The sequence below is a fragment of the Triturus cristatus genome, chromosome 1_2, assembly GCF_964204655.1.
Source record: "Triturus cristatus chromosome 1_2, aTriCri1.1, whole genome shotgun sequence".
NCBI classification, from domain to species: domain Eukaryota; kingdom Metazoa; phylum Chordata; class Amphibia; order Caudata; family Salamandridae; genus Triturus; species Triturus cristatus.
This window is the reverse complement of record NC_140580.1, coordinates 205,867,098-205,893,338: the sequence shown is the minus strand read 5'-3', so window position 1 is coordinate 205,893,338 and position 26,241 is coordinate 205,867,098. Positions and strand designations below refer to the sequence as shown.

At 38.7% G+C, this 26,241-nt stretch overlaps 2 protein-coding genes and 1 long non-coding RNA gene across 4 annotated transcripts in view; 2 read left to right on the top strand and 1 right to left on the bottom strand.

Annotated features, from left to right (window-relative positions):
* The window catches only part of VSIR (V-set immunoregulatory receptor), a 139,181-nt gene extending 124,575 nt beyond the window's left edge, over positions 1–14,606 (top strand). Inside the window, exons 6-7 of the mRNA XM_085603465.1 lie at positions 6,419–6,600; positions 11,816–14,606. Of these exons, the coding sequence (XP_085459591.1) occupies positions 6,419–6,600; positions 11,816–11,859 (226 nt within the window). The 3' untranslated portion in view covers positions 11,860–14,606. The remainder of the gene's footprint in view (positions 1–6,418; positions 6,601–11,815) is intronic.
* CDH23 (cadherin related 23) overlaps positions 1–26,241 on the bottom strand; it is a 1,199,511-nt gene that overhangs the window by 687,600 nt on the left and 485,670 nt on the right. The window lies entirely within an intron of this gene.
* Positions 18,842–20,627, top strand: LOC146867053 (uncharacterized). Its single transcript, XR_014966058.1, has 3 exons — positions 18,842–20,021; positions 20,103–20,212; positions 20,317–20,627. It is a non-coding gene; the product is annotated as an uncharacterized LOC146867053 (long non-coding RNA).

Sequence of the window (26,241 nt, the reverse complement as noted above, 5' to 3'; positions counted from 1 at the left end):
AAGTTTGGACAATAAAACGTTCTGTGTCTTTTTGTTCTGGATAATGTGACTGTAAGTGTTTCACAAGTTACCAATGGGTTGATTTCATGGGATTGGGCTAGTGGCAGTGAAGGAACGTGAGTTCAAAGACCTTTCCAATGTAGTTTTTCTGCTTTGATATATATATAGTTGGCTCGAATAAAGATTCTCTCCACTCCTTATGAATTAATTAGATTTATACGCCTCTGTTCAGTCATGCGAAGACAAATGCTATGGTGCCTGGCCAGGAAAGAGATCATCTCGCTCACAGCAGTGTCTGTCCCAACCGCCCACTTTCAGGTGCATTTCCTGGAGTCAGGTGGTTAGGGATTTTGGCAGAGATAACAGGGAAGCTGGAACTATTTCCCGTGTGCAACAGCCCCTAATTAAATTGCAATGTTGTGCTGTATTTAGTCTGGAAATGTGAAAGAGATCATTCACTAGAGCCGAAACTGCCTCTTTTTTTTCTCCACAATTAAATATCATCTTTATAGTTTCTAACCCTGGCTTACCCTAAACCGATGATTTCACTGTATTGTCACAGAGGAAGAAACTACATATTTTGACAATAGCCAACTTGTGATGAAAATTCCAGCTTCAGCCTATCGCCAAAAACTGAAAAAACATATAAAACCAGCAACGAAATCATGTAGACCTGCCGCAGAAATTTGAAGGTACTCAATCAGAAACCGAATAAGTATCTGTTTTAGGGTATATACGATATTTTTCAAAGATGGCAATCCCTTAATCATCATTCATGGGATGAGGCTAAAAGAAGCTTGGACAACAAGTTTCTGTGGGCAGGAGATATTTGCAAAAATGCTACAGAATTAGGCCTGTTTTAGAAAGTGATCATGCCAGCAATGAGAAGAGCTGGATAACCGGCTGAATCATGACTACGCAGAAACCTGAAAGGTTTCTGTAATCAAAGGCAGCCTGTTTCAGAATGCCTTCGAGCACGCAGCCTGTTTTAATAAAGAGTGGAAGTCCATTTGTCGACCTTTGACCTTTAATTTTTTAAGTACGGTAGACCAGTAACTCGGTCTTCCTCCGCACTTGAATTTTTCTTTTACCTTTCTCTGATCAAGATCTCCAGAATAAAATTGCTTTTGAAACAATGATCCAGAGATTTTAATTCACTTGACATGAACCTTCTCACACCTCTTGAACCTTCATGTCTGGACGCTACTGTCTAACCAGATGGTCTTCCTCCGGGTGGAGGTCAGCATACACGCAAAAAAAGACCCAATGATGATGCTGTACTATTACACATAAGCGGTAACCCAGTTCATTACGCTGTCATACCTGTGTATAGTTATGAGGGTTCTTTTATGAAGGAACCAAGAACGTAAAAGACCCTGGATATACAGGACAAGTGGTCCACTCCCCTTTGATTTTTCTGCATAAGCGATAAGGAAGCCGACTGGACCACAGCTTCTTTTTCCCTCCCCATTGATTACTTGTGATTAAAAGAAAACACAGGGTAGGCGACTGTCAAGCTACAATGAGTCTAGAGGCGCTCTACTCCCAGAGGGTCAACATCTTTCACGCCTTGATTAGTCAAAGTGATCTAGTGGCGATTCATCAGGACCTATGGTGGTTTCTATCTACACAAGTGGTTTGGTGGGACCTACCAACCACTATATGATGATACGGGAATGTTACCCGTTTGTTTACTGGCACAACCTAACTAATTTGAGGGTCGCGCTTCATCAACTGCAGCGGAATACAGACATCTGTATTGGGATGTCAGCTCCTTGTAGAAGCGTTGTGCTGGACCTACCCCGTTCCGCTGAAGCCGGGATGGTTGTTGCGTGGAACACCCACAGCAACACCCATAGAACGCCCCTTTCACACAAAGTGCTGCGTGTAAAGGTGCCATATTTACAAGGACAGGAAAAGTCACGCAGGGTGGCTTTTCCTATCCTTTCAAATATGGGGCAGTAAAATGTGACGCCGTGGCGTCACACAAATTGACGCACAGGCGGCACAAAGGGCTTTTAAATCTTTTAAACATAACTGTACCATGGGCTGTAACAGTAATCTCTGCTGTCTTCTGTGCTGACTGATCGAATTTTTCTTGGCCTGCTTACAGCACAAACTCCTGAAGTGCACCCACCCCTCTGATCTCCCTATTTTATCAAACGGGGTCCCCACCCAGCTAAGGCAAACAACTCCAGCTAAAACAAAGACCTCATCAGAACAATTAGAAGGAACTCTTTCACGCGCCTCTCCCTCCAGCTATAACATTTCCCCCCTAGCCAGATGCAATGTGGTCTTCTGACCTCCAAGATTGAGCAGGTAATTTGCATAGCGTCGTCTTCATCCACAGGACACTCAAAAACCCACCAGTGAATAAAGGATGAGGCCAACACTCTATTGCTTTGTCTTTAATATTATGCTATCATAATGCTGTGGCAAAAAAATCAGTCACCAAAATCTCATAAGGGTATAAATATGCAGGTAAAATATTTTTGTACCTTGACAATACATATACATTGAAGGCACGTAGATGTAGAATTAAGGATAGTAAATCTATACATGGTTAGGAGCAGCACCAATGTATACGTTTCAGTACGCCTCTCAGAACCTCAAGGATAACATCAGCCTCTTCCCACATGGGCCTTACTGTAACCACTTTCATGTCCTAGCACACATTCGAAGTTACGGGCCACAATAGTCAGACCTGGTCGGGAGCCATACTGCAACACTAGGGTCGCAGGCCAGTATTCCAAAGGCAAATTCCAATAATAATGTACGCATGTACAACAGCTAGGCCAGAGCTACATGAATATTTAGGTCTGTTGTGCATTAACACAGACCACTCAGTATGACATTTTGGAGTCCAAATTGACAATAGACAACCAATAAAAACTCATGTTCATAAACTGGTAGCAGTGTGACATGGACTCCTAAGAAATCTTAAGAAAATAGTCCCTATGCTCCCCATGCCTTATAGGAAACTTGTAGTACTGGTCACAATATTAAGCAGACTGGATTATTTTAACTCTGCTACTAGGTAGCCCAGATAATCTGCTCAAACGGCTCCCGAGAATCCAAGTGTAGGCTTCCAAACTTGCACTAAACAAAGGAAGACAGGACTCTGCAACGGAGACACTGCAGAAACATCACTGGTTTCCAGTAAAAGAAGGGTGCATCTTTAAAGCCTTATGCATACTACATAGGACAGTGAATGGCACAGGACCCTTCAACAGAAAATTGAGCTCTATAGGCCTCCACGAACCTCAAGATCTTTCCATGCCAGCTTAATATCTGTTCCCTCTTTTAAAAAGATGCCACTTGGAGGCAGAACCTCCCAGGTCAAAGGTGCTTAAGTTTAGCGTGATCTCCCACTCCTCCTGAGAACAAATTCCGACCTGTTGAGTTTCAGGAAGAATCTAAAAACTTGGCAGTTCCCCTGGAAATAGAGGGTTAAATCAGAGTGACTCAGCAACACGTTTAATAGTTATTTCTCCTCATTACTGATGAGTTACCAGTGCCAAGATGCCCATTGGGCGATAGCTGCGCTTTACAAATGTCTAATAATATTAATAATTAAGAAGTGAAGTGTAGACAGAAATTGTTAATTGTTAAATGCTGTGATTTCTGAACTTTACTACTGAACTCTTCATCTCCTGCTAAAGTTTGGACAATAAAACGTTCTGTGTCTTTTTGTTCTGGATAATGTGACTGTAAGTGTTTCACAAGTTACCAATGGGTTGATTTCATGGGATTGGGCTAGTGGCAGTGAAGGAACGTGAGTTCAAAGACCTTTCCAATGTAGTTTTTCTGCTTTGATATATATATAGTTGGCTCGAATAAAGATTCTCTCCACTCCTTATGAATTAATTAGATTTATACGCCTCTGTTCAGTCATGCGAAGACAAATGCTATGGTGCCTGGCCAGGAAAGAGATCATCTCGCTCACAGCAGTGTCTGTCCCAACCGCCCACTTTCAGGTGCATTTCCTGGAGTCAGGTGGTTAGGGATTTTGGCAGAGATAACAGGGAAGCTGGAACTATTTCCCGTGTGCAACAGCCCCTAATTAAATTGCAATGTTGTGCTGTATTTAGTCTGGAAATGTGAAAGAGATCATTCACTAGAGCCGAAACTGCCTCTTTTTTTTCTCCACAATTAAATATCATCTTTATAGTTTCTAACCCTGGCTTACCCTAAACCGATGATTTCACTGTATTGTCACAGAGGAAGAAACTACATATTTTGACAATAGCCAACTTGTGATGAAAATTCCAGCTTCAGCCTATCGCCAAAAACTGAAAAAACATATAAAACCAGCAACGAAATCATGTAGACCTGCCGCAGAAATTTGAAGGTACTCAATCAGAAACCGAATAAGTATCTGTTTTAGGGTATATACGATATTTTTCAAAGATGGCAATCCCTTAATCATCATTCATGGGATGAGGCTAAAAGAAGCTTGGACAACAAGTTTCTGTGGGCAGGAGATATTTGCAAAAATGCTACAGAATTAGGCCTGTTTTAGAAAGTGATCATGCCAGCAATGAGAAGAGCTGGATAACCGGCTGAATCATGACTACGCAGAAACCTGAAAGGTTTCTGTAATCAAAGGCAGCCTGTTTCAGAATGCCTTCGAGCACGCAGCCTGTTTTAATAAAGAGTGGAAGTCCATTTGCAAGTGCTTGTTTTGTTTTGGTCCAGCTCTCTGCTCTGTGTACCTAGTGCAGGCTGTAGAGCCGGCGCATGCCAATGAATGGCGGCCCATTGTTCTGCTCTATTTGATGCCTTTGAATGCTGAGTGCAGGGGGGGCCGTGGGGCTCTTTCAGCAACTTTGCTTATCAGCTCTCGAGGGCTCCAGTTCAAGAGTTAGTTCCCTGGCAGTTGATTTAGAAGTGGAGTTGTTTCAAGCTCATTTTTAGGTTTCCCTGGACACTAACAGTAACCAGCACAACAAACACTAAACCAATGTGAAAACTCTTCTGGTCGTAAAATGGGACCGTAAAATATGATCAACACGATAAATTACAGAAAAGATTGCAACAAAAGTGCATTAGTGCTGGCAAGAGATTCTGGGCTTCCGAATACCATGCAAATGTTAATTCAACTTTCGTTTTAGACCACGCACAAAGTTCAGTGAGGAACAAGTCCTTTAAAACTGTAATGCGCTGCGGCATACATATTGAAAATATGGCCAGGGGAAACCTAGAAAATAAAAGAAACCCTTTTAGAAAAGTTGATCTGTCGCCGCACTATGACGCGGATCCTGAATCGGCCGCAGTGGTAGGCCCGAAGGTATACCGCCCGACTCATTCAAAGCGGCTACTGTTACCGGGGATAAGGTCTAAATGTACAAAGATCACAATAGCAATTTCCTAATAAATATATTTCGCAAATCACAATTAGGAAATAGCTATTCCTAATGTATGGCATTCTTCTGAGTAGTGGGTCATAAATATTAGTGAGGTAGGTCGCAATTTGTGACCCACTACGATTCGCTGCCATCACAGGGACAGTGAGTGGCCTGCTCGGGTCCGCAGACCATCATATCTGTGATTGTTTTTAAATAAAGCAACTTTTTATTTTAAACACAGACCATTTTCGTTAAAGAAAAACAGGATGTGTTTACAAAGAAATAAAGGAAACTTTGAAGTTTAATTTTTTAAGAGTAGGCAGTGGTCCGTGGGACCACTGCCTGCTCTTAAAAAAAATGTTGCAAACCATTTTCAAAGGGGAAGGACTCCTTCCCATTTTTAAATCGGTCACCACCGTTTTTCAAATTGGCGGTCAGTTGTGATTGTTTTGCGACTGCATTTCGGTCGCAAAACATTCATGCACACCATTTCAATTTGGTTTTAAAAAGGGACGTCCTCAACACGCCCCTTCCAAATTTCAAATTGCAAAACCTAAATTGCAATTCAGTAACAAGCTACCGAATCGTAGTTTGGGCTTTGTACACCCCAAGAAGCATTTTTAAAGTCGCAAACTGCCCGATTATGAGAATCGGGCTGATTGCGATGGCTAAAATACTTTGTTTATCTAGCCCTAAACCTGTAAGTGCTGGAAAGGAGTAGGGAGAAGCCAGTTGGAATCATTAATTATAGTCCCAGTACCTCCTAACGCATTTACCAAACAGTTCATGATTGGGGGCTTTGTAGGAAGTAAATTATAGGAATGAACAGTTCCCAATATACAACAATTTTGGAAAAAATGTCCCCTCTTCTGGCATATTTTCACACAGGAAATGAATGATGTAAAACCCTCCAGCTGTTCCCTTTAACTAAACAAAAGTAATTGCCCCCCTTTTAGGATTGAAAAAACACACTATCCAAGAAATAATGTAACTTCTTCAAAAAAAGTATTTATTATCAATATTGTGTCTATTATCCTATAAGGCTCACTATGGCATACCTTCTTTTACAGCAATGCCCAAGGCTTAGAAAACCCGGTCTTTGATGAAGGTCCAGGAGGAAATACACAACAAAAGCCACGACTGAATTTCATGGCCAGCCGCCAGCCGTCTGAATCCGGCCACCACCTCCTCTCGGAACCCAATACTCCTTTCTCCCCACCCATCACAGGGGAGTTGTTCTTCCCTTCATTAGGTATGTTTTTAGAGTGATAGAGCTTAGTGCAGCCTCACAATAGGACAACATTTAATCTTTTTTTTCAAGGTAAAGATATTTATTGAGTAACAGCGTAATACATAATAGAAGATTGCATGTACAGAAAAGTGAGATTTGAACTTTAACAATCTGAAAGTGTATTGTAAGTAATTCATAAAAAGAAAAATAAGAGTTTAAGTGAAGAAGGTAACGTGAAGTTCGATAAGTGTTTGAACAAGGAATAAAATAAGAGTTAGAGAAGAGGAAGAAGAGGAGAGATTAGAAGGATTAAAGAGAAGAATGTCGGCGAACAGAAAATTGACTTACAGCCTTAAAAAATGAAAAAATCAAACTCATGCAGGGATAATAGCAAATACGACATTATTGAATAATAGGTGTAGACAAATTGTGAAGATAGATTCCAAAGTATAAATTATATAGTTGGGTGGGAGGGGAGAAATTGATCCCCATCGCAGTACATGACAGGTAGTGAATGCTAACCAGAGTTGGCTACACTTGACAGATAACTGTATTGAATCAAGGTTATAGGTTTCTAGTCTGTGGTGATGACAAACTAGATTCCACCAATATAGAGGAGTAAAATTATTTGTAGATTTCCGATGGGAGGTAATAACAGAAATAGCTATGGAGATCAAGAGATCAACATATTTCACAAGCATTCTATGAGAACACCCCACATCATGTAAGTTGCCCAGAAAGAGTAGATCATGTGAGAAAGGTATGCAAATCTGGGTGATGTCTTTGATGCTGTCCCATATCAAAAGCCAAAAGGTGGATAAATCTGGATAGGGAAAAAAGGTATGAAAATTCGTACCTGTGTGAATATAGTATTGCCAGCAAGTAACTTGTTGTGCAAGATTGAGCTTAAAAAGACGGGGAGGGGTGTAAAAAAGTCTACTATAAAAGAAATATAATGTTTGAGTGAGACTGGCTGTGTGAGCAGTAGAATATATTTTGCTCCAAATTCTGCCGCAGACAGAGGTTGGCCAGACGATACCCAGACCGGGTTCCCACAATGCCTCTGTAAGTGTTTTGGCCCTATCTGGACGCGGTGTTCTCAGACTTCATAGAAGCAGGCCACTTTAGGGTGAATGGATGGTGCAATCAGGTGAGGAGATAATCTGGGATAGGAAGTATTGGAAGAAAAATGCTGAGTGAGAGTATTTTGAACCAGAGTAAAGAGATTACAATATTGGCAATGCATATGAGGTGGGAGTTTGTATGCGGATGCAGGCGTAGCTAAATTATGTAATTGTAAAATGAGAATTATTCCTTTGTTCATCCATGCCTTCCAATGTAAAGTCCTTCCCCATCTCTTAAGTAAATTATAATGCCAAAAAGGGCTGTTGAAGTATTGATTAATGGGAGTTAGGGATGAAATAAAAAAAGGGTTTCAGTAACGTGCAAACATGAGCTACGATACTAGGTAACCAGAATTTGGGTAAGTTAGACATCAAAATAATGTGTTTATGAAAGAAGGGTGATAACATAGCCTTTCCTGAAAGAATCAGAGGTTCTGAAGCGCATCAAGCACAGCATATATATAACTTGGAATTGCTTGATGCCAAAAGCTCTGTGGTAGTTAAGAACATCAGAGAATTTAACACCCCTAGAGATTTGGGAGGTTTTAATTTTGAGAGAGAAATGCGAGGGGATTTACCATGCCAAAGAAAATTGGAGAGAATCTTGCCGAGTGAGCCAAAGAAAAGCTTGAAAATCTTTATGGGAAGCATCATGACAAAAAAATGGATAATAGGAAAGAGCATCATTTTAATAGTATCTAAACGACCCTACCAGGAGAGATACAATGGAGACGATTTTAGAGAAAAAGTTAAGAGTTTGTCCAATAAGACATCTGAGTTAATTTTGAGTGTGTCCTTAAGAGTTCTGCCATACCACATGCAAAAGCATTTGATTTTGGAAAAATTTCAGGAGCGGCCCGTGTCAACAAATATAGATTTTGGACAAGACGTATTCAGTGGTAATATGCAACATTTAATGATGACATTATGAATGGTCAGTCAGTTCCTTGATACATCATGTACCATGCAGACATTGTTACAATCTGCATCTGTATTTTTGGTCTTTTCTGTACTCACAATCACTGGCAAGATTTATGATCTATTCTCTTCGAACATTTCCACAGTATTCTTGGAATAAACCTTTTGACATATGGTTTGGGCCTGGCAAAAGGTTTATTTTGCCAGGTCGACATGACAGTTTAAAACTGCTCACACAGGCTGTGATGGCAGACCTGAGAAATGTTTGAAGGGCTTCTTAAGTTGCTGGCATAATCAGTGCTGCAGGCCCACTACTAGCATATAATCATTTACAGCCCCAGGGTACATGTAGTACCACTTTACCTGGGAATTACAAGTAAATTAAATAGGCCAATTGGGTGTAAATATATAAATATATATATATATATATATATATATATATATATATATATATATATATATATATATATATATATATATATATATATATATATATATATATATATATATATATATATATATATATATATATATATATATATTGCCCTGTGTAGCCCAGAGGGCAGGGTGCAGTATATTTAAAAAGTTGTGCATGTACTTTTAAGTTTTACTGTCCTGCAGTGAAAAACTCTCAACTTAGTTTTTCACTATTGCACGGTCAACTTGTCCTAAAGGATAACATTGGAGTGACCTTATTACATTTAATAAGCTGTAACTTCCAAATGGGAACAGGTAACTAGTTCATGTTAAGTATCTTTGGAACTGTATTGAAAAATCCTCTTTCATGGTAAAGTCAGTTTTTCAATTACAATTTTGAAAATGCTACTTTGAGAATGTTGGTATTTTCCTGCGTTAGCCATTGAGTGCCTGCTGTTTGTCTCCAAGCCACATGACCGGTGTAGCTGACAGTTGAGTTTTTGTATTCCTCCTAGATAGCCAATTGAAGTATACAACACAAAGGCCAGAGGGTCAGGATTATATGAGCCACATTAAGTATTTGAGGCTTGAGAGCGTCGAGAGCAAATCTATCCACACCTTACTCCCACAGAGTGCCCCATATATTCTGCAACTAATTGATTTAGGCATGTATCCAATCTCCCATTCAGTCAAGCTGAGACCACTCCTATATTGGTGAAGGCTTTGGCAAACCGAGGAGCTCTACCCATACAAGATTCTACTTGAGGACCTATAGCATGCGAATCGTCACATGAGAATTCATTGGTTTTCCATATCAAATGTTGGCTTTATAATCGTGACTTGGCAACTTTTTGGGGACTCCTGCTGAGGCCCAAGGTGTGAACAAATCGGTAATCAAAGCAAAATTCAAAGTCTTTTTATGGGACTCAGAATTGCATAAATGCAAATCAGGTAGCCTGACAAATCGATTTCTGGATCACAAATCTATACATTGCTTTAAATTGTTTTTAGACAATATTACTAGACCCACAGCTAAAAAAAAATATTTTTGTTTCAGATATGATATTTTACCAACTAATAATCTATGCATTTGGTGGGGAAAGAAATATTGCTTAAGTGATAGGTGCCGGAGCTGTTTAACTGCCATAGAAACGGTACATCATTTGTTTTTCTTTTGCGAGGCTTTCGAGCAACCATGCAAGAAATGGATAATTACAGTGTGTCATTTTATAAGGCTCCGGCAACATCCCATAGGCCTGACAATCTTGAGAACCTGTAATCACTTATAGTATTGCAGAATTCTGATCTTTAGTTTGGGCAAGAAGGAAGAAATACCTGGTTTGTAATGCACTTTAAATTGCTGTCCTTATTGATTATCTGTATGTATATACTCTTTTAAACTTTCTCTTATGATTTGTTTAGTCGATTGCTGTTTTAGTATAAACACTAATGTATACTTGTAACTATATGTATGTATTTAGACTTTATTTTTATTATTTATGTTTTTAGGGATAGATCATCTGAAATAAACATTGATTCATTTGTTTGTTGTTTTAGGGGACACATATTCGATGTGTGAGACCATAGACAGTTTAGAAACTTGTTTCTCATCCTATTGGTATTAAAGTTACACGAATGCAGGAGAATTGAGTTTGAACATATCACACCCATGGCTGCTTCTCAGTAATAATTTCTGAGTAATATTCTCTGACACCACAAACATAGTTGTATTTTCTACATAATGCATTGCCAGCTACAATTTGTACTGATAGTGTAGTTACAGTCACACATAGACTTACTCTGGTTGGGCAGTGGAGTTACAGCATGAACTCATATTTAGCTCCCTCTGGTTTGTGAAATATCATCTGGGCCTAGAGTGAAACATTTAACTTATGAATTTAGCATTGTGAAGCCCTTCAAAAGCTAAAGAGTAATGTTTTTTGGATAAAGTTTTTAATCAATTTTGTGTAGTTAATCATATGCATGTCATAACTTCCTTTTAATTTTTTCTTCATATACGTGGATGTGCCACAGACTTTTTTAAATTCTGTCAAAGTCAGGTATGATTGACTGCTTCCGAGTGACACATTTTGGTCTCTAGCTATTAAAGTATTGTCTCACAAGGTTGACCTCAAAGTTTTAACAAGGCATTCATGTTTTGAGCCTAAAAGAAAATTATGTAAACTGCTAAGCCAGATATCTAATGAAATTTGAGCCTTTCTACTCAGTAAAGAAATTTGAGTGTTTTCTATAAGGTTTTGTCTTTCTTCAGTTTCTATTGCATAATTCTTTTTCCATTATTTGTTTTCTTTTCTCAATGTTCCATATAGTTTGGGTACCATGCTTTCTGCCACAGTGACACAGTCCATACTCTTTTTCCATTGTATATTGTCTCAAGTCACAAAGGCAATAGTAAAGCAGAGCGTCAAATTTATCAAATATAATAACTAACATAACTTCAAAGTTATCAAATATAATAACTAATACAACACCTGTCACAATGGTTGTCTCTCCGTTTCACAAATGATTACATTGTTCTTATTACATTTTGTGAATATCTTTCTGCAGTAACACTGTGGATATGTATTTCCATATATATATATATATATATTTATTTACTTGGGATCAAAAGTAAATATTCTAGTATTCCTGACCCAGTTCATAGAAACTGTATGCACCCTTGAAATGTCCCCTTATCAGACAAGTACTGCAGATGATACTTTTTGTAGGTGTTAAAAACAATTTCGTTATCAATCTATTTTGTTTTTCTCCCTCAGAACCTGTTCCAGATTCTCCACCATCAAATATTGTAAAGATATAACAGAAAGCTTGTTGAAGAATTGGCCAGTGCCAATTTGCACTGACATTTTAAACAAGGTGCAAATGGAAATCCATGTAGTAGGGAGGAGACAAGACAAAGGACTACATCTAGCTGAAGAACATCAAAGTGCTCATACCATGAAGTGCCTGACTTCAACTGAGCTTTATATAATGGTTATTTAAAGAAGCAAAAACAGCAATAATAATGACCGGGAATGTTTCAAACAACAGCTTAAAATCGACTGTGAAAAAGACGCACAGTTTTTGCAATAGTTTTGTGTTAAACATTCAGGACATTGGTCGATTTTCCAATATATGAAACAGAGTTAAGATGATTGGATTAAAAGGTCATAATAATGTTTGGAAAATAAACTGAGAAGGTGTGAGACAAACCCCATTAGAATTGAGATTACGGTGCTTTTGATATGCTAGCACAAACATATTTTAACTTTTTCGGGCTTCTAAACTCACGCTGGAAAAACAAGGGGACTGACTTGTAAATGTATCGCTATTTTTATTTTTTGGAATCCAGAACCAGACAAGTCATCCTTTGAAAAAGCCTACTGGAAACCAAAAGGGACAAGCACAGAATGCTTTGAAAAAATGTGAGGCATTGGATGGAAGACTAAGATGGACCTTATTGAGTGTGAGATCTTTCGGAGGAGTTGTTTTGCATAAATTGTAGCTTTAGAGTTCTGCACATGCTATATGGTGTTTGGACATAGTGCAAAAGCAAAAGAAATTGACAAAGCAGAACCACCAAAAGCATCACTATATCATCTGGTTTGGGCTATACTAATAAATGTACAGTGTATGCTTTTTAATGCAATGTAAGGTCTAGTATGTTCTCTTATAGACACCATGCATCCTCTATTCTAGGACTCTGCTAGAACAATGGAGATTTTATTTTATCGTATTCAAACAAAAGAATGAGGCTTAACAAAAACTTTCAAATCTGTAGTAATATAGCTACTTCGACAAACATTCGTGAACATTTGAAAAGTAGGACAATATTTCACCAAAATCAACATTTTCTTTTGTTAAAAAATCTAGATGAACACTGCAAGTGTCTTCTAGAAAAAATATTAACTCAAGAAAGCTAGAACTTGAGAGTTTGTCCATTATATTTAAATTTTTACCTTTGAGTGTGTATTGTGCAACACTGTAAATTGCATTGCCTTTAGGTTCTTGTTGATAATGAATGGTGCAGTAATAGTTTGTGGTTATGAGACATTTTAATGAAACAACTGAGTTTTTAATGATGTTCTAAAAGGTAAGTGCTGAGAGTTTACCGGAGGAATCAGACACAGTATTATTTATCATGTTCAAGTAGATCATCAGCGTTCCACATATAATGTACCAATAATTCCCCCCAGACATTCCGCTGCCTCTGGTATGTCTTAGAGGAAATTACCACCACATTACTGGGGCACTCATAAGGAGTCCCTAGGCACCAGAAGTCTGATAGCGCTCAAGCTGGATTGATTTTAGGGTTATGGATAAAAAAGGATTTTTTATACGTTGGCATATTTAAGACAAGCCAAATAGGCAATTCTGCTTTGATAATGTTTTTTTTAAAGAATGTTGTCTTATTACAGGTCCAGCGTACACAGGTGAGGCTTAGTGTGGTGAGGTCCCAGACACTAGCTTTCTCCCTGTACTCAAGAAGCCAGTAGATGCTCTGCAACCTCCAACCACATTAATCTCAGAACCTTTTTTCTGGCTTGAACTCTCACTTTGAACTGTGTGGCCTGTCCCAAAACACTGTTGGTTAAAAAAAGTGCAAGTTTTTCACATGTTTGCAATATGCTGTTCCTCCAGGATGGCATCAATGAGCCTTATGTACAAAGCCATTTTGCAGTCGCAAATACTGTGACTTGTAAAATCACATTGTTTTGCCCTAAACACATTTTCCAATTCAGTTACAAGTACAGAATTACAAAAATGGGTTTAGAAGTCCATATTTGGACGGGGCATGTGTAGGTTGACCCTTCTACATAGTGAATCGTTACTGTATGTATCAATGTTTTGTTACCCTAGTCCACTAGCTAAATATCGACATTTTATCAACATGTTAAAGGAGGTGTTGACCCTTTCGCAGCATATTGGAAAGGGGTCTCTTTCAGACCCCTTCTACTTTGCGGCTGTTAAAAAAATGTTTGTTGAGGAGTAGGTAGTAGTCTATAGACCACTACCAATTCTCAAACAAAAAAGAGAAAATACTTTTGTCTTTAATGCAGCCCTGTTTCCCTTAAGGGAAGAAATAAGCTGCACTAAAAAAGTGAGCTAGATTTAAAATACGATCCCAGATATGGTTGTCTGCTGATACCAGCAGGCCACCATCTCTGCGATGGCATCCAATTGTAGTGATTTATAATTAACAACCAACCTCATGAATATTGACGAGGTAGGTCATATTGTGACCCACTACAATTTAAAAACATTGAACTGACATATTAACACATATGTCAGTTACAAAAAAATCCTTTCCATTTGCATAAAGTGGGTGTGCCATTTGCTACCACTCTTTGTGAATGGAATTTTTTACATCGGGCCCTACCTTCTGTATTAAAAAAATGTCTTTCATGTTCAACTTCCAAGGTACCTAATGTGGCACTAATAGCCCCAAAACTCAGAGCATGCATTACAGTCCATTTACAATTACTTTCCTGACAAGCAGAAACCTTTGTGTAAAATTTGTACTGTTATATTTTTTGTAAAATAAACTCATAAGATTCTTTTACAGTTCGAGGATTGATGTCTCGCAGGTTTCCTCTTGAAATGTGTAGCCCTTTCTTCATTTATCATTTAGTGCTAAACACAGGGACGCTAACACAAGCGTCTTTTTGTAAAATCAGGCAGTACATTTGATCTTATTGTATTTTAATACTTTTTTTTTTATTTGAGAGTTTTTAATAAAGTGCTGAGTGTTTTACAACAAAGGTTAAATGACAAACATTTACACATCTGCAGGTGGAAGAGAAATGACATAATACATTAGTGAGGCAAAAAGTGAGAGCTATATACATTTCTGGTTTGCATCTTTATATCCATTTACAAGATAGATACGCTCTGCAGTCAGCAGTGATTAATCATTTAGAGAGTAGCAGAATAACAATAAAATGTGTAAGATATAAAAAGCAGCACTTGTGTGGTAGAGGACATGGTTAGGTTGTGGTTAGTAAATGAGATATTTGGTTCTCGCTCAAATGTCTGCGTGTTTATAGGATTCGACATATGTGATTCTATTACAAAAGGTAAATTTGGTTGTAAATGTATGTTTACTACCAAAATGTAGCTTTTTTTACACGGGCCTGGAAATCAAAACATTATTCATGGCAGGTGTAAGCCATTTTATGGTGGCAGAGATCTCTCCCATGAGTTCAAAGATCCCCATAGTCATTAATCTCACTCCAGATGTGGCAATGGGCATTCTAAGGCATGGTTTACCTTGTAACTTTAGGAACACCGACACACTTATATATTTGTCAATCATCCCAAACTCCTCTCCCTCTCCTTTCAACCCTGTAATGGGTCATACATTTACTACACCCAGGAGCTAGTGTAACTCCCTTTCCAAAATGTATTAGGGGAGAGGATTACTATTGGATTTGCTGAAGTGGAGTTAGGGGTAGGGGTTTTCCCAGTGGAAAAATACTCTACTTGCAGAGTAAAAAAGTGTGTTTGTACAGGGGACCCTATTTCTCTTGTTCAGGCTTCTTCACTACGGGGAGCTCTGGATAGCAGGAACAGGATCACACTTTACAAATAAACTGACCTTTCTTGGAGTACACCTGGAACCTGCTCCTGGCACAGCTTTTCACGAGTATTACTAGAAATGGTGGTATTCATGAAAACACATAAAAATCAGTTTCAAACAGAGATCTCCCCCAATGCTTTTATTTTATTTTTAAATCAGGCCCATTATGTCACAACTGGCAGGTTTTATGCATCTGAGATCAGCTTTACAACGGTAGGGCAACAGCGGCAATGAACAAAGTGAGTGATGTTAGGGCAGGTTTACAAGATGACCGTTTCCTTGGGCTTTGAATAGCTGTAGAAAGGGAGTTAGTCTGATAGGGATTGGAAGGACATCGCAAATAATAGGTCCGTTTTCTGAGATAATGCGATTGATGGTGGGCATTTGTTGAAACGCTTTTTAGAACTAGTTTCAAATTGCTTCTTAGGTTGCAAATTTTGCCAGGCTGTTTAAGGTTTTGTGCCAGGTGGGTGGGACGGAAGAATAATCAAGGTTTACTGCATTGAATGTGATGCAAACAATTTTACTAGCGGAGTGAGGCTTATGTGTTAACCACTTTATCGAGTTAGGAACAGGAGTAATTCTGTTGAATTTACTTAGATTAGAGGTTGGCTTTTAGAGGGTTTAGGCAGGACTTAATCCAGTTATTCGATAATTCTATTATTCTATGCAAGATAGCACTGGTGCTTGTACAGCAGCTTTGAAGACATGTAAAGGGTTCAACAGTTCAATGTTAATAGAGCAGCTTCAGTTGAAATCTAGCACACTTTAGTGATTTTTTTAAATAGAGATCGAGTCTGAGGGAGCTATCCAGCGTGACCCCTAGGGATTTGGCTGATTTCTCAATCTAGGGGAAGTTGTTCAGGACCTGTAGCTGAGCTATTTGGCCAGGAGGGAGGATACCAGGGCTGCCAGAATGTAAATGTAGAATTCAGTCTTTTGAGGGTTAAGTTTAACATTCGTCCAGAACATCCGTGAACTAATGTCAGATCGGTACTAGACAGAGAGTCAATATCAGTTATGCTATCTGTCTTTAGGTACAACTACGTATCTTCTGCATATTGTTGGAAGTCATTACCTGCCTTGGAGTATGCATCACTCATCGGCTCAACATTCAAGATGAATAACAGGGAAGCTTTGATAGATCTTTTTGATACTCCAGATAGAATGGCTGGAGGAGCAGATGCATTGAATCCTGTTAGACAGTTATTCTTTGAACCAGGTGCCTTCAATGTCCATTATATTTTATAAAGTGTGCCGGACAACGTTATGGTTGATGGTATCAAAAGCTGTAGATAAGTAAGAGAGTACCAGCATGCAGAGTTTCCCTTCATTAAAGATCTGTAATGAGTCATATAGGATTATGAACTTGATCATGGGAGTTTCAGCACTGTGACCAGAATGTTCTAAAAACCAGAACATCTAAAACCCAGCACCGGGTTTTCCAATGTATATTAGTGCAACATAATAGTTACACATTTTTATATGAGCTGACCCATCGAGAGAATACCTGTAAAGGGTCTGTAGTTTTCAAGACTGTCAAGTTCAATGTTAGATTTTTTCATACTTTTAGCACATTCAGAAAGGTGCCATGTGAAACTGTGGAATTTATGGTTTCAAGTCAAAGGGGCAGGGGGACTTTAGCATGTTACAAGGCATGGGTAGGTGGCAGTGGGTCAGCTGAGTGGGGTGAAGCCTGGGTGCTTGCAACGGCTTCTTTAATCCAAGTTCTGCAATGAGAGTAAAGGAGGGCTATGGTGCTAATGGTGCATTTCTGGTGAGAGGCATTGATTCAGCTTCTGGTTGGAAAGCAACAGACTTTTGGGAGATTGCAATTTTCAGAATTGCACATTCCAGAACAAGATCTCTCTCTCCATTTTGTGACTGGATGAATCAGTGATGCGTCAAATTGTATCTAACTCAATGAGGGAGTACCAGAATCTCATTAGTATCTGGCAGCTGTGTAATGAGCAAATGTCATCAGTTCATTTTCTCACAGGACGGTGCTTATTTTGCACAACAAAACATAACCCAGTTCACAACAAGATTTGGAAGGTCAATGCATTTATACATTTTTAGAATTCAGAGTAGGCTTATTTCACAATTTTAGTGGTGCTAGAACTCTTGCATACTGCCAGGACAATTACATTATTGTGGATAAACTCAGCACTTAATTTGTAAAACATAGAAGTGCGGGGACCAAATTCTTTTCTTAGGGGCCTACTGCTGGCACTTCTAAATGCTGGGACTGCTGAATTCCAAGGTGGCCTTGTCTTGAATCCTTATTTATCAAAAAAAGATTCCTTTCTGTGTATTACTCTTTTAGTTGGTGACCATGAGGCCTACACATTTAGATCAATAACCTTTGATTTTTGACTGTGACACTGGACAAATATTATTACTCCAGACTAGAATATACTTTTTGTTACTCTCAAAATTTATTTTTCATAGGAAAACACTTATGTTCAATAAAATCATATTTTAAAATTGCATTCAATATATACTCTGATTGGGTGCTCTGGTACAGTCTTATATATGCTATCTAACAATTCCGTATTACGGTATCTATCTCAGAGTCACACACACTTCAAATCATGTACTTTCAAAATTGCAAATTAAATACTACACAAATACATTTCATATGCTTTAAAAAGTCCCACTGTCGACGCGTTTCGGTGCATAGGTTACAATAGTAGCACCTTCCTCAGGACGGACGAGAATTTAAAACCAAAGTTTTGTTCTTCTTTCTAAAAAAGAGAATGCATATAATTAATACCATTTCCCTATGGAGAGTTGATTCTAGTTCTGGGCTATGCTGTTAGTGTCACTTATACATATTGTCTGCCCTTACTTTAAGTGTAGGGGTTGAAGTCCTTCTGTGGGTGTTCAGGACGACTTTATCACCTCTCAACTTTTGTGATTTTAGACCACTTGCATCATAGTCAGTGGAGTCATAGAATTCTACAAAAAGAGCATGGAGTTATTTCACCATACTTTTTGAGCCTATTAGCCTATTCTCATGCTGTTAAGCAAAACACTTACTTTTAAAAAGTCACGTTGACACATGTTCAATGGTGATCGAAAATCGGTCTGAACAAACCGGTGTGCCCAGGAGGAAGTTTACAATATTAAAAGAAAAGGGGACAGTGTTATAAACAAATCAGAAATAATAATAGTCACCAGCTTAAAATTCGGCAAACAGGAGGACCCGGGATTGAACCCATGGACCTGTAGTCCTTAAAGGATTGATGCAAAAAACTACTAAAATGGCGCCGATAGACGGCTACCTTAATTGAATGTTAAATACCAATTTGGCAGGTAATAGGCATCCAATTAAGTATGCCTAGGGGTATTTAAAGCCTGCACAAACGACTGCATTCACCAGTTGCGGTGGAAGCAGGACGTTGTGACTAGCAGGCTCGCCGATTTTTAAAGGTAAGGACCGCTTTGGTGCAAACTAGATGGATAGAAGACTTGAGTAAGCATTGGGCACTCGAATGTATGTAGAGTGAGGGAGAGAATCTTTTCTCCTATGCAGGATTCCAAGACTGAAATCCTAGGAAAGGGGGAAAGTTGTGGTACTCCTTTTCTGAAGACCTTAGTCTATCAGCTTGCATTAAGCAAGTGCTCTAGGGAGGGTCATTAAGCAAGTGCTCTAGGGAGGGGCTGCTTGTGACAATCGCTTTTAACGCTGTAGCACTGCAAAGCGAACAGGGCACGGTTTCTGTTAGTTACCTCTGATAAAGAAATATTAAAGTACACCTCAGCACTGCTTTAAAACAGCATGAGTGACAATGAGAGTAGAGGACATACTTGTAATTAGCAAATTTGGCAAAATCTGGGGAATGCGATAAGAAGATTCTTCTATGCGAGGATCTAAATAAAACCTCCTCCAATATGACTTTTAATACACAGGTTGGGAGTAAAAGTAAAAACACCCCCAAGAAAACCTACAGTGTGGCTGACAGCGCTTAAAGAAAAGAAGACAGCGTTGTCAAGATTCAGGCTGCCACAAGATATTGCAGGCTCTAACTGGTATGTACTGAACCCCTTTCTAATTTAGAAGGAGTAGGGGATAGGTAGATGTCTAAAGCCATGATCTATGGATAACTGTACACTTAAATTGAACGTCATGTTATTCCGGTACAGGTATCAGGACACCACTTGAAAAGGCGCAGGGAAGGACAGCCTGAACTTAAACATTAGGCGAAAAACCTATTGGTAGGTATATGGATGTATTTGTTGAGAATAAACACCAGTGCCATGACATCATTATTTGAAGTATATAGCATTATCTATGTACCTTACAGGCACAGCTAAACAATTGAATACAGGCGGTGCATATCGAAAGACGTACCTGCTTTAAGACACCATTGAACATGTGTCAACGTGACTTTTTAAAAGTAAGTGTTTTGCTTAACAGCATGAGAATAGGCTAATAGGCTCAAAAAGTATGGTGAAATAACTCCATGCTCTTTTTGTAGAATTCTATGACTCCACTGACTATGATGCAAGTGGTCTAAAATCACAAAAGTTGAGAGGTGATAAAGTCGTCCTGAACACCCACAGAAGGACTTCAACCCCTACACTTAAAGTAAGGGCAGACAATATGTATAAGTGACACTAACAGCATAGCCCAGAACTAGAATCAACTCTCCATAGGGAAATGGTATTAATTATATGCATTCTCTTTTTTAGAAAGAAGAACAAAACTTTGGTTTTAAATTCTCGTCCGTCCTGAGGAAGGTGCTACTATTGTAACCTATGCACCGAAACGCGTCGACAGTGGGACTTTTTAAAGCATATGAAATGTATTTGTGTAGTATTTAATTTGCAATTTTGAAAGTACATGATTTGAAGTGTGTGTGACTCTGAGATAGATACCGTAATACGGAATTGTTAGATAGCATATATAAGACTGTACCAGAGCACCCAATCAGAGTATATATTGAATGCAATTTTAAAATATGATTTTATTGAACATAAGTGTTTTCCTATGAAAAATAAATTTTGAGAGTAACAAAAAGTATATTCTAGTCTGGAGTAATAATATTTGTCCAGTGTCACAGTCAAAAATCAAAGGTTATTGATCTAAATGTGTAGGCCTCATGGTCACCAACTAAAAGAGTAATACACAGAAAGGAATCTTTTTTTGATAAATATCTGACACCCAGTCCTTTCTGGTCCCTGGGAAACTCTCTTTTTTGAGCTTGTCTTGAATCCACCTCGTGCCTTTTTCTTCCACTAACACAAATGCATGTATCGGAGTACCCCTCTTAGATTTTTTATAAATGTTGGTAATTAGGCTGATATTGAGGAGGAGTTTCAGGCTTCATGATAAGGTGGATAAGTCACATTGCCTAATATTTACCAGTTGTCAGCAGAGCACATAACAACCTTACCCCCACACAACATTTTTCATTCATGACCACAATATGAATATCCACAACACCACCAGACCACAAACCAAAGTCAAAAAGGGATTACAAGGTTGTCATAACTTCCACCACCTTGGGTACTGTGTGAAGCACTGCATTCAGTCCTTGGTGCCTCCTCTGGAGGAGTATTACTTTCCCTCAATCTGGAGGCCACTTCCTTGTATTGTGTCTGGTAATGGATGCCTTAACTGGAATGATGTGTTCAGTTCTCATGACCAGCTGTGCCACATTGTGTTCAATTCTATGATGGTCACATGGGGAGAGTTTTGTGTTCATTTTAGAACTCATAATGGTGTTCTTCTATTCAGTTCTGCGCGGGTTGTCGAAAGTCATCTGTAACATGAGTTGCATATGGAGAAGTGGATGCATGGACACGTAGTGGCATGTGATGGAGGTCCCATGCCCCATTGCAGCATTTTCTGACATTGACTGGCACCTGAAGGGTGCCTGGGTACATGGTAGCATTGACTGTCAAATGAGGTATCTGGGCATATGGTACTATTAACTTACACAGGGGTGAAAGGCCCCATAATGGCACTGTTATTCCCATAGTCAAAATGGCATTGACTGGCATGTGATGGGGGTTAACTGGATACATGATACCATAAACTGGCATATTATAGGAGATACCTTGGAGCATAGTTGTGCAAATTAGAATGTAACTGTGGTACCTGGGCATGTGCTGCCAACAAATGACAATATATACTTACTGCCAAAGCAAGTGTACATTTAGAAGAGTACATGCTAATATCGTGGAATGAACAGTGTAGTCACTAAAAATGAAAAGCTTGTCTTTTTATTTTAATTTTGGCCACTTGATATACCTCTGTAAAAAAATAGTTGTCCAGATATTTTCATTTTTGATGTGTGTTTTTGTATTATAGAAGTAATTTAGCTTGGGTAGACATTGCTAATCTGGGCCGAATTTTTCTGGACAACATTTTTACAAGTGGCGGAAGTGTTGCAGTGATGATGTAATATTTCAGGAACCATGAGATCTATATACTTCATTTTGGTGTGAAAACGTAGGTTTTTGGGGTCAAGTAGTCTTATGGGGACAGGCAATAACTCTTCAGAGCAACCCTTCCACCATTTTCTAAAATGGCAGCTCTATAATGATGTGTTTTAGCCATCATATTTGTAAATATTTTTACTATTGTTTTTGGTACAAGTTTTCCGTTGATTCAAATTTGTAAACATGAGCGAAGTAGGTGGTAGTAGAGGATCTTTACCTCCTGACACAGTGTTGCTAACTACAAAATCTGAGGACTCCTTCAACAAAGAAAATGTGTCATTTGCCAAACTAATCGAAAAGAAAAGCTAACATCAACTGAGGCTGGACAGAAGAGAGTTTGAGATGCTGCAGAAATACGGCAAGACGAAGATCACAAAAGATTGAAACTGATGGGTGAAGAGGATCAAATATTTTATCATTGTAACAACAAGTGCTACAAGTTATATACGATGGAAAAAAGCCTAGAGAGAAAATGGTAAAAAAATAGCAGAAACCAGTGAATTACAAAAAGAATCTGAGTCTGAGAAAGCGACGATAACCAAACCCAATGCCCATCCACTTAGAAGAGGGATGGCTACCCCTCATTCACTTCCAACAACTGATCAGAAAGCAGAGAATCTTCAACGTGTTATCTGTGGTTTAGCCAAAACAAGGGCCGAAGGGATTGGCGAAATAACTAAGTACTGAGTATGTAAGTCTCAAAGGGCAAACAAGTTTTTATCTGCAGCTAGATTTCTCCAAGATTAAGTTTTCAGTGGAGTAGCTGATCTAAACATCGAGGTGAATGTATATGCAGCGGATGTGTATGCCCTCCCGACCTGCATGTGTGCATACATCCAAAAATATGAATAAGCAATGAGCTCCTAGCAGCAACGTAACTGCCAGCTTTCATTTGAATTTGCAATCTTTGAAAAAGCAAATGCAGTTTTAAAGCCACTGCTGAGTACTGGCTACAGGTTCAACTTAGTGAAGTTCGAGAAATAATGGTCAACATTGATGAAACTGTATTTATACATAATAATGGTGAGAATGTACAATGACAGAATTTGTTTTGTCAGTCTAACAAAAAGAATGAGCCACTTATGGTTTTATCAGCTGATTTGACTCCTGAAGTTAATGCTGCCAAAATAAGTTCACAGGATGCAGTAAAATCAGCAGGAACCATTTTAAGAAATGACCTGAAAGATATAGATTTTGGACTTAATGACAAATGTTGTGATGCCCCAGAGCGCCGCAAATCTTGGGAGTCAACAAGAATGTCTAATGTCTTAACATTTTTTACATCATTGTTTAATATCAGCAACGCAAAACTCTTACAAACTAAAGTTCTTGAGTTCAAAACAGAAGCCAACATTGATGATGGTTTGGAAGATATAAGCGAAGAAGTGGAAGACAATCCGATGAACCGACAGGCTTATGCTGTGCAAATGTACTGTCTTTTCCAAAATATGTTTAGGAATTACATCACGGTAAAAAGAAAACTCCGCTGCACATGATGACTGCCCACGCAATCTATGACAAGTGCAAAAGTAGTGAGCTGATCACTTCAATGAATATGATTGATATATCAACAAGTTATACTGACATAGTACAGAACAGGAACTTGTTATCGATCATGGTGCAAAATCTTGTGAATCAGACAGCACACTACTTCCAAGTCACTTTACCAGGAAAGGATTTACAATGGCTGATTTTGATCATTTTAATTTTTCAGACAGCTCTTCTTTGTCTGGAACATCATGCACACATGATACTGCCATGGTGCTTTTTCAAGACTATACAAATGAAGTAGAGGCTGGAAAAAAAGCTGTCAGTTGTAGGTTTAAACAAACGAAGCTGCAAACTCATAACCCAACTGCCTTGCCAGCATGTGCAAAATCATTATAAGCCATCAACACTTCCCAGTCTACCAGAAAGTGTCAAAGTGCTGAGGACATGGATCATCTTCGACTTGATGCGGTGTTATGCAAAGCTGACTTAACTAAATTTATCATATCGCTTATTCGGTGTGGACTGAAGAATGAAGAAAATCCTGTTTCTCCATGGGCTGGAGTTTATGCTCTGCTCTCTCAGAATACCCTCCCACTGAAGAAGGTTGGGTTTTTACCAGTAATACCATCTCCAGTCACAAAATATGCAAAAGTATACACAGCTCGAAAACATTTCCAAAATGTTCAGGGTCCGCTTGAAGACCAGCCTATCCTGCCAATTTTCTGAGAGGAAGGTGTTTTTGATATTGTAGCTGACATTTTAATGAGCAATCCAGTAGAATTTGAGGATCTTTATCCAATGATGGGCGTTTTCCACATGACAAAAGTTGCGTTGCGGTGCACGATAAGTTATCTCAGTGGATGTGGCATAGACGATGCACTTTTGAGGCTGAAATCTTCAGAAGCAAAACTGCCCAGTCAGTATTGAGAGGAACTCATTATGTACGTTCATTACAAGGTGCACTCATATCTGAGGCTATAGAAAAATTGCGTTGGAATGCTTTCTGGAGCAAGAATGATAAATTAGTTTTTGTATAGCGTATCTCAGAAGTGAACAAGGCACAGGGTGCACTTCATTCAAAAGGCAAAATGCAAAGCCAGGCAATGTTCAATACACTCAGTTCAAAATCACAAAACCTGAAAACCAAGTTAGTAGAGATTGTCAAAGAATGTGAAGAAAAATCAGAACTTTGCAAGTACTGGGGAAATGTTTTACACATGATAACTAGTGAAAAACTTGGTACATGCTGATCAGGAAGGTGGTCGGGAGCTGCACGTGAAGACAGTGGAGTCACTGATTACTTTGTTTCGCTAATTCTATGGCATAAACTACCCGAGCTATAGGTCCTGATAGTTGGAAAGAGTGAAGAAGCTAAAGGTAAGCCTCAATGCTGTGGCTCCAGATATGAAACAGGAACAGACGATCCAGAGATCACAGAAAAGCTCCAGGGGTATTGTTGGTCAGAAATGTAAAAGTGATTATTTTGCTCAATGGCAGCTAGTTTACCATGAAGTCCCTTCTATTTGCAATGTTTTCAGAGAGATGACAAATTAAAAATTAACGGGCCGTCATGAAACTGTTTCTCAACACAAACTTGTGGGAAAGAGAGGGGAACGTTTTAATAAACATGTTGACAGCCTTCTACATTATATGCAGCAGCAAGGACACCCCTTTGAAAAGAATGAGTCTATGCAACTACACAACTCCGTGACCAAACAATATGTGGATAACAATATAAAGACACATCTACTAGATGTCCTGGAACATGGATTGAAACTATATGCAGAACTGAAACGGACGAGATTTGTATTGATAGAGAAAAAGCTTTTTGAAATAGTCACTAAAGCTAAACTTCCACACTTTAATTTCCATAGTAAGAGTTTCACCCAACCAGCCACCATAAAACAGGTTACAAAAAAACACTTTCACAAGCACATAGAGAGATGGATGTAGCAAAAGAAAGGGGTGCATTTTTATCAAGGACACTCTGTTGCATAATCTTCTTCCAACAAACGCATTATTTGATAGAGATGCTGCAAACAAACCAGTGAAGGCTAAACTTGTGCAAGAGCAACAAAAAAACCTTTCACATGAAGAATTTCAATTCAAAAAGAGGTCCTCATTGAAAACTGCTGTTGTTGAGGACTATATCACACCTGCAAATGGTCACGATTTCATCCATGCAAAATTTCAGAGAGGCTGTTCAGACTATTCTACAGATATCAAAGTCAGTGTGCACACCTTGCAAGAACTGAACATTGTCTTTGACAGTTATATTGAACTATCAGTCAAAGAATGTGAGAGAATCAGGCAAATCACTACAAGTGGAACAATTGACCTTGCCTGCATCAAAAATGTGACAGCTATAACAGAGGAACTTGATTGATTCTGGTCATCACCATCGAACAAGATGAACTTGGAGATGTTAACTCACCAAAACATTGCTGATGCTTCAGTGAACAGTGAATTTCTACTTATTGCAAGTGGAATGATTGATTGTCAATGAGGAGTTGGTGCCTGCAGAGATATATTCAAAAGGCACAGGCCATATTGTTCAAGAACTTAACAGCAAATTGGAGGAAGTTGACCTTCGTGTTGTGCCACATGTTGAGTGGGCTGTTCGAAATGGTTCCAATCAATTCATTGTACTGTCAAACAACACTGATGTTATAATTGTGC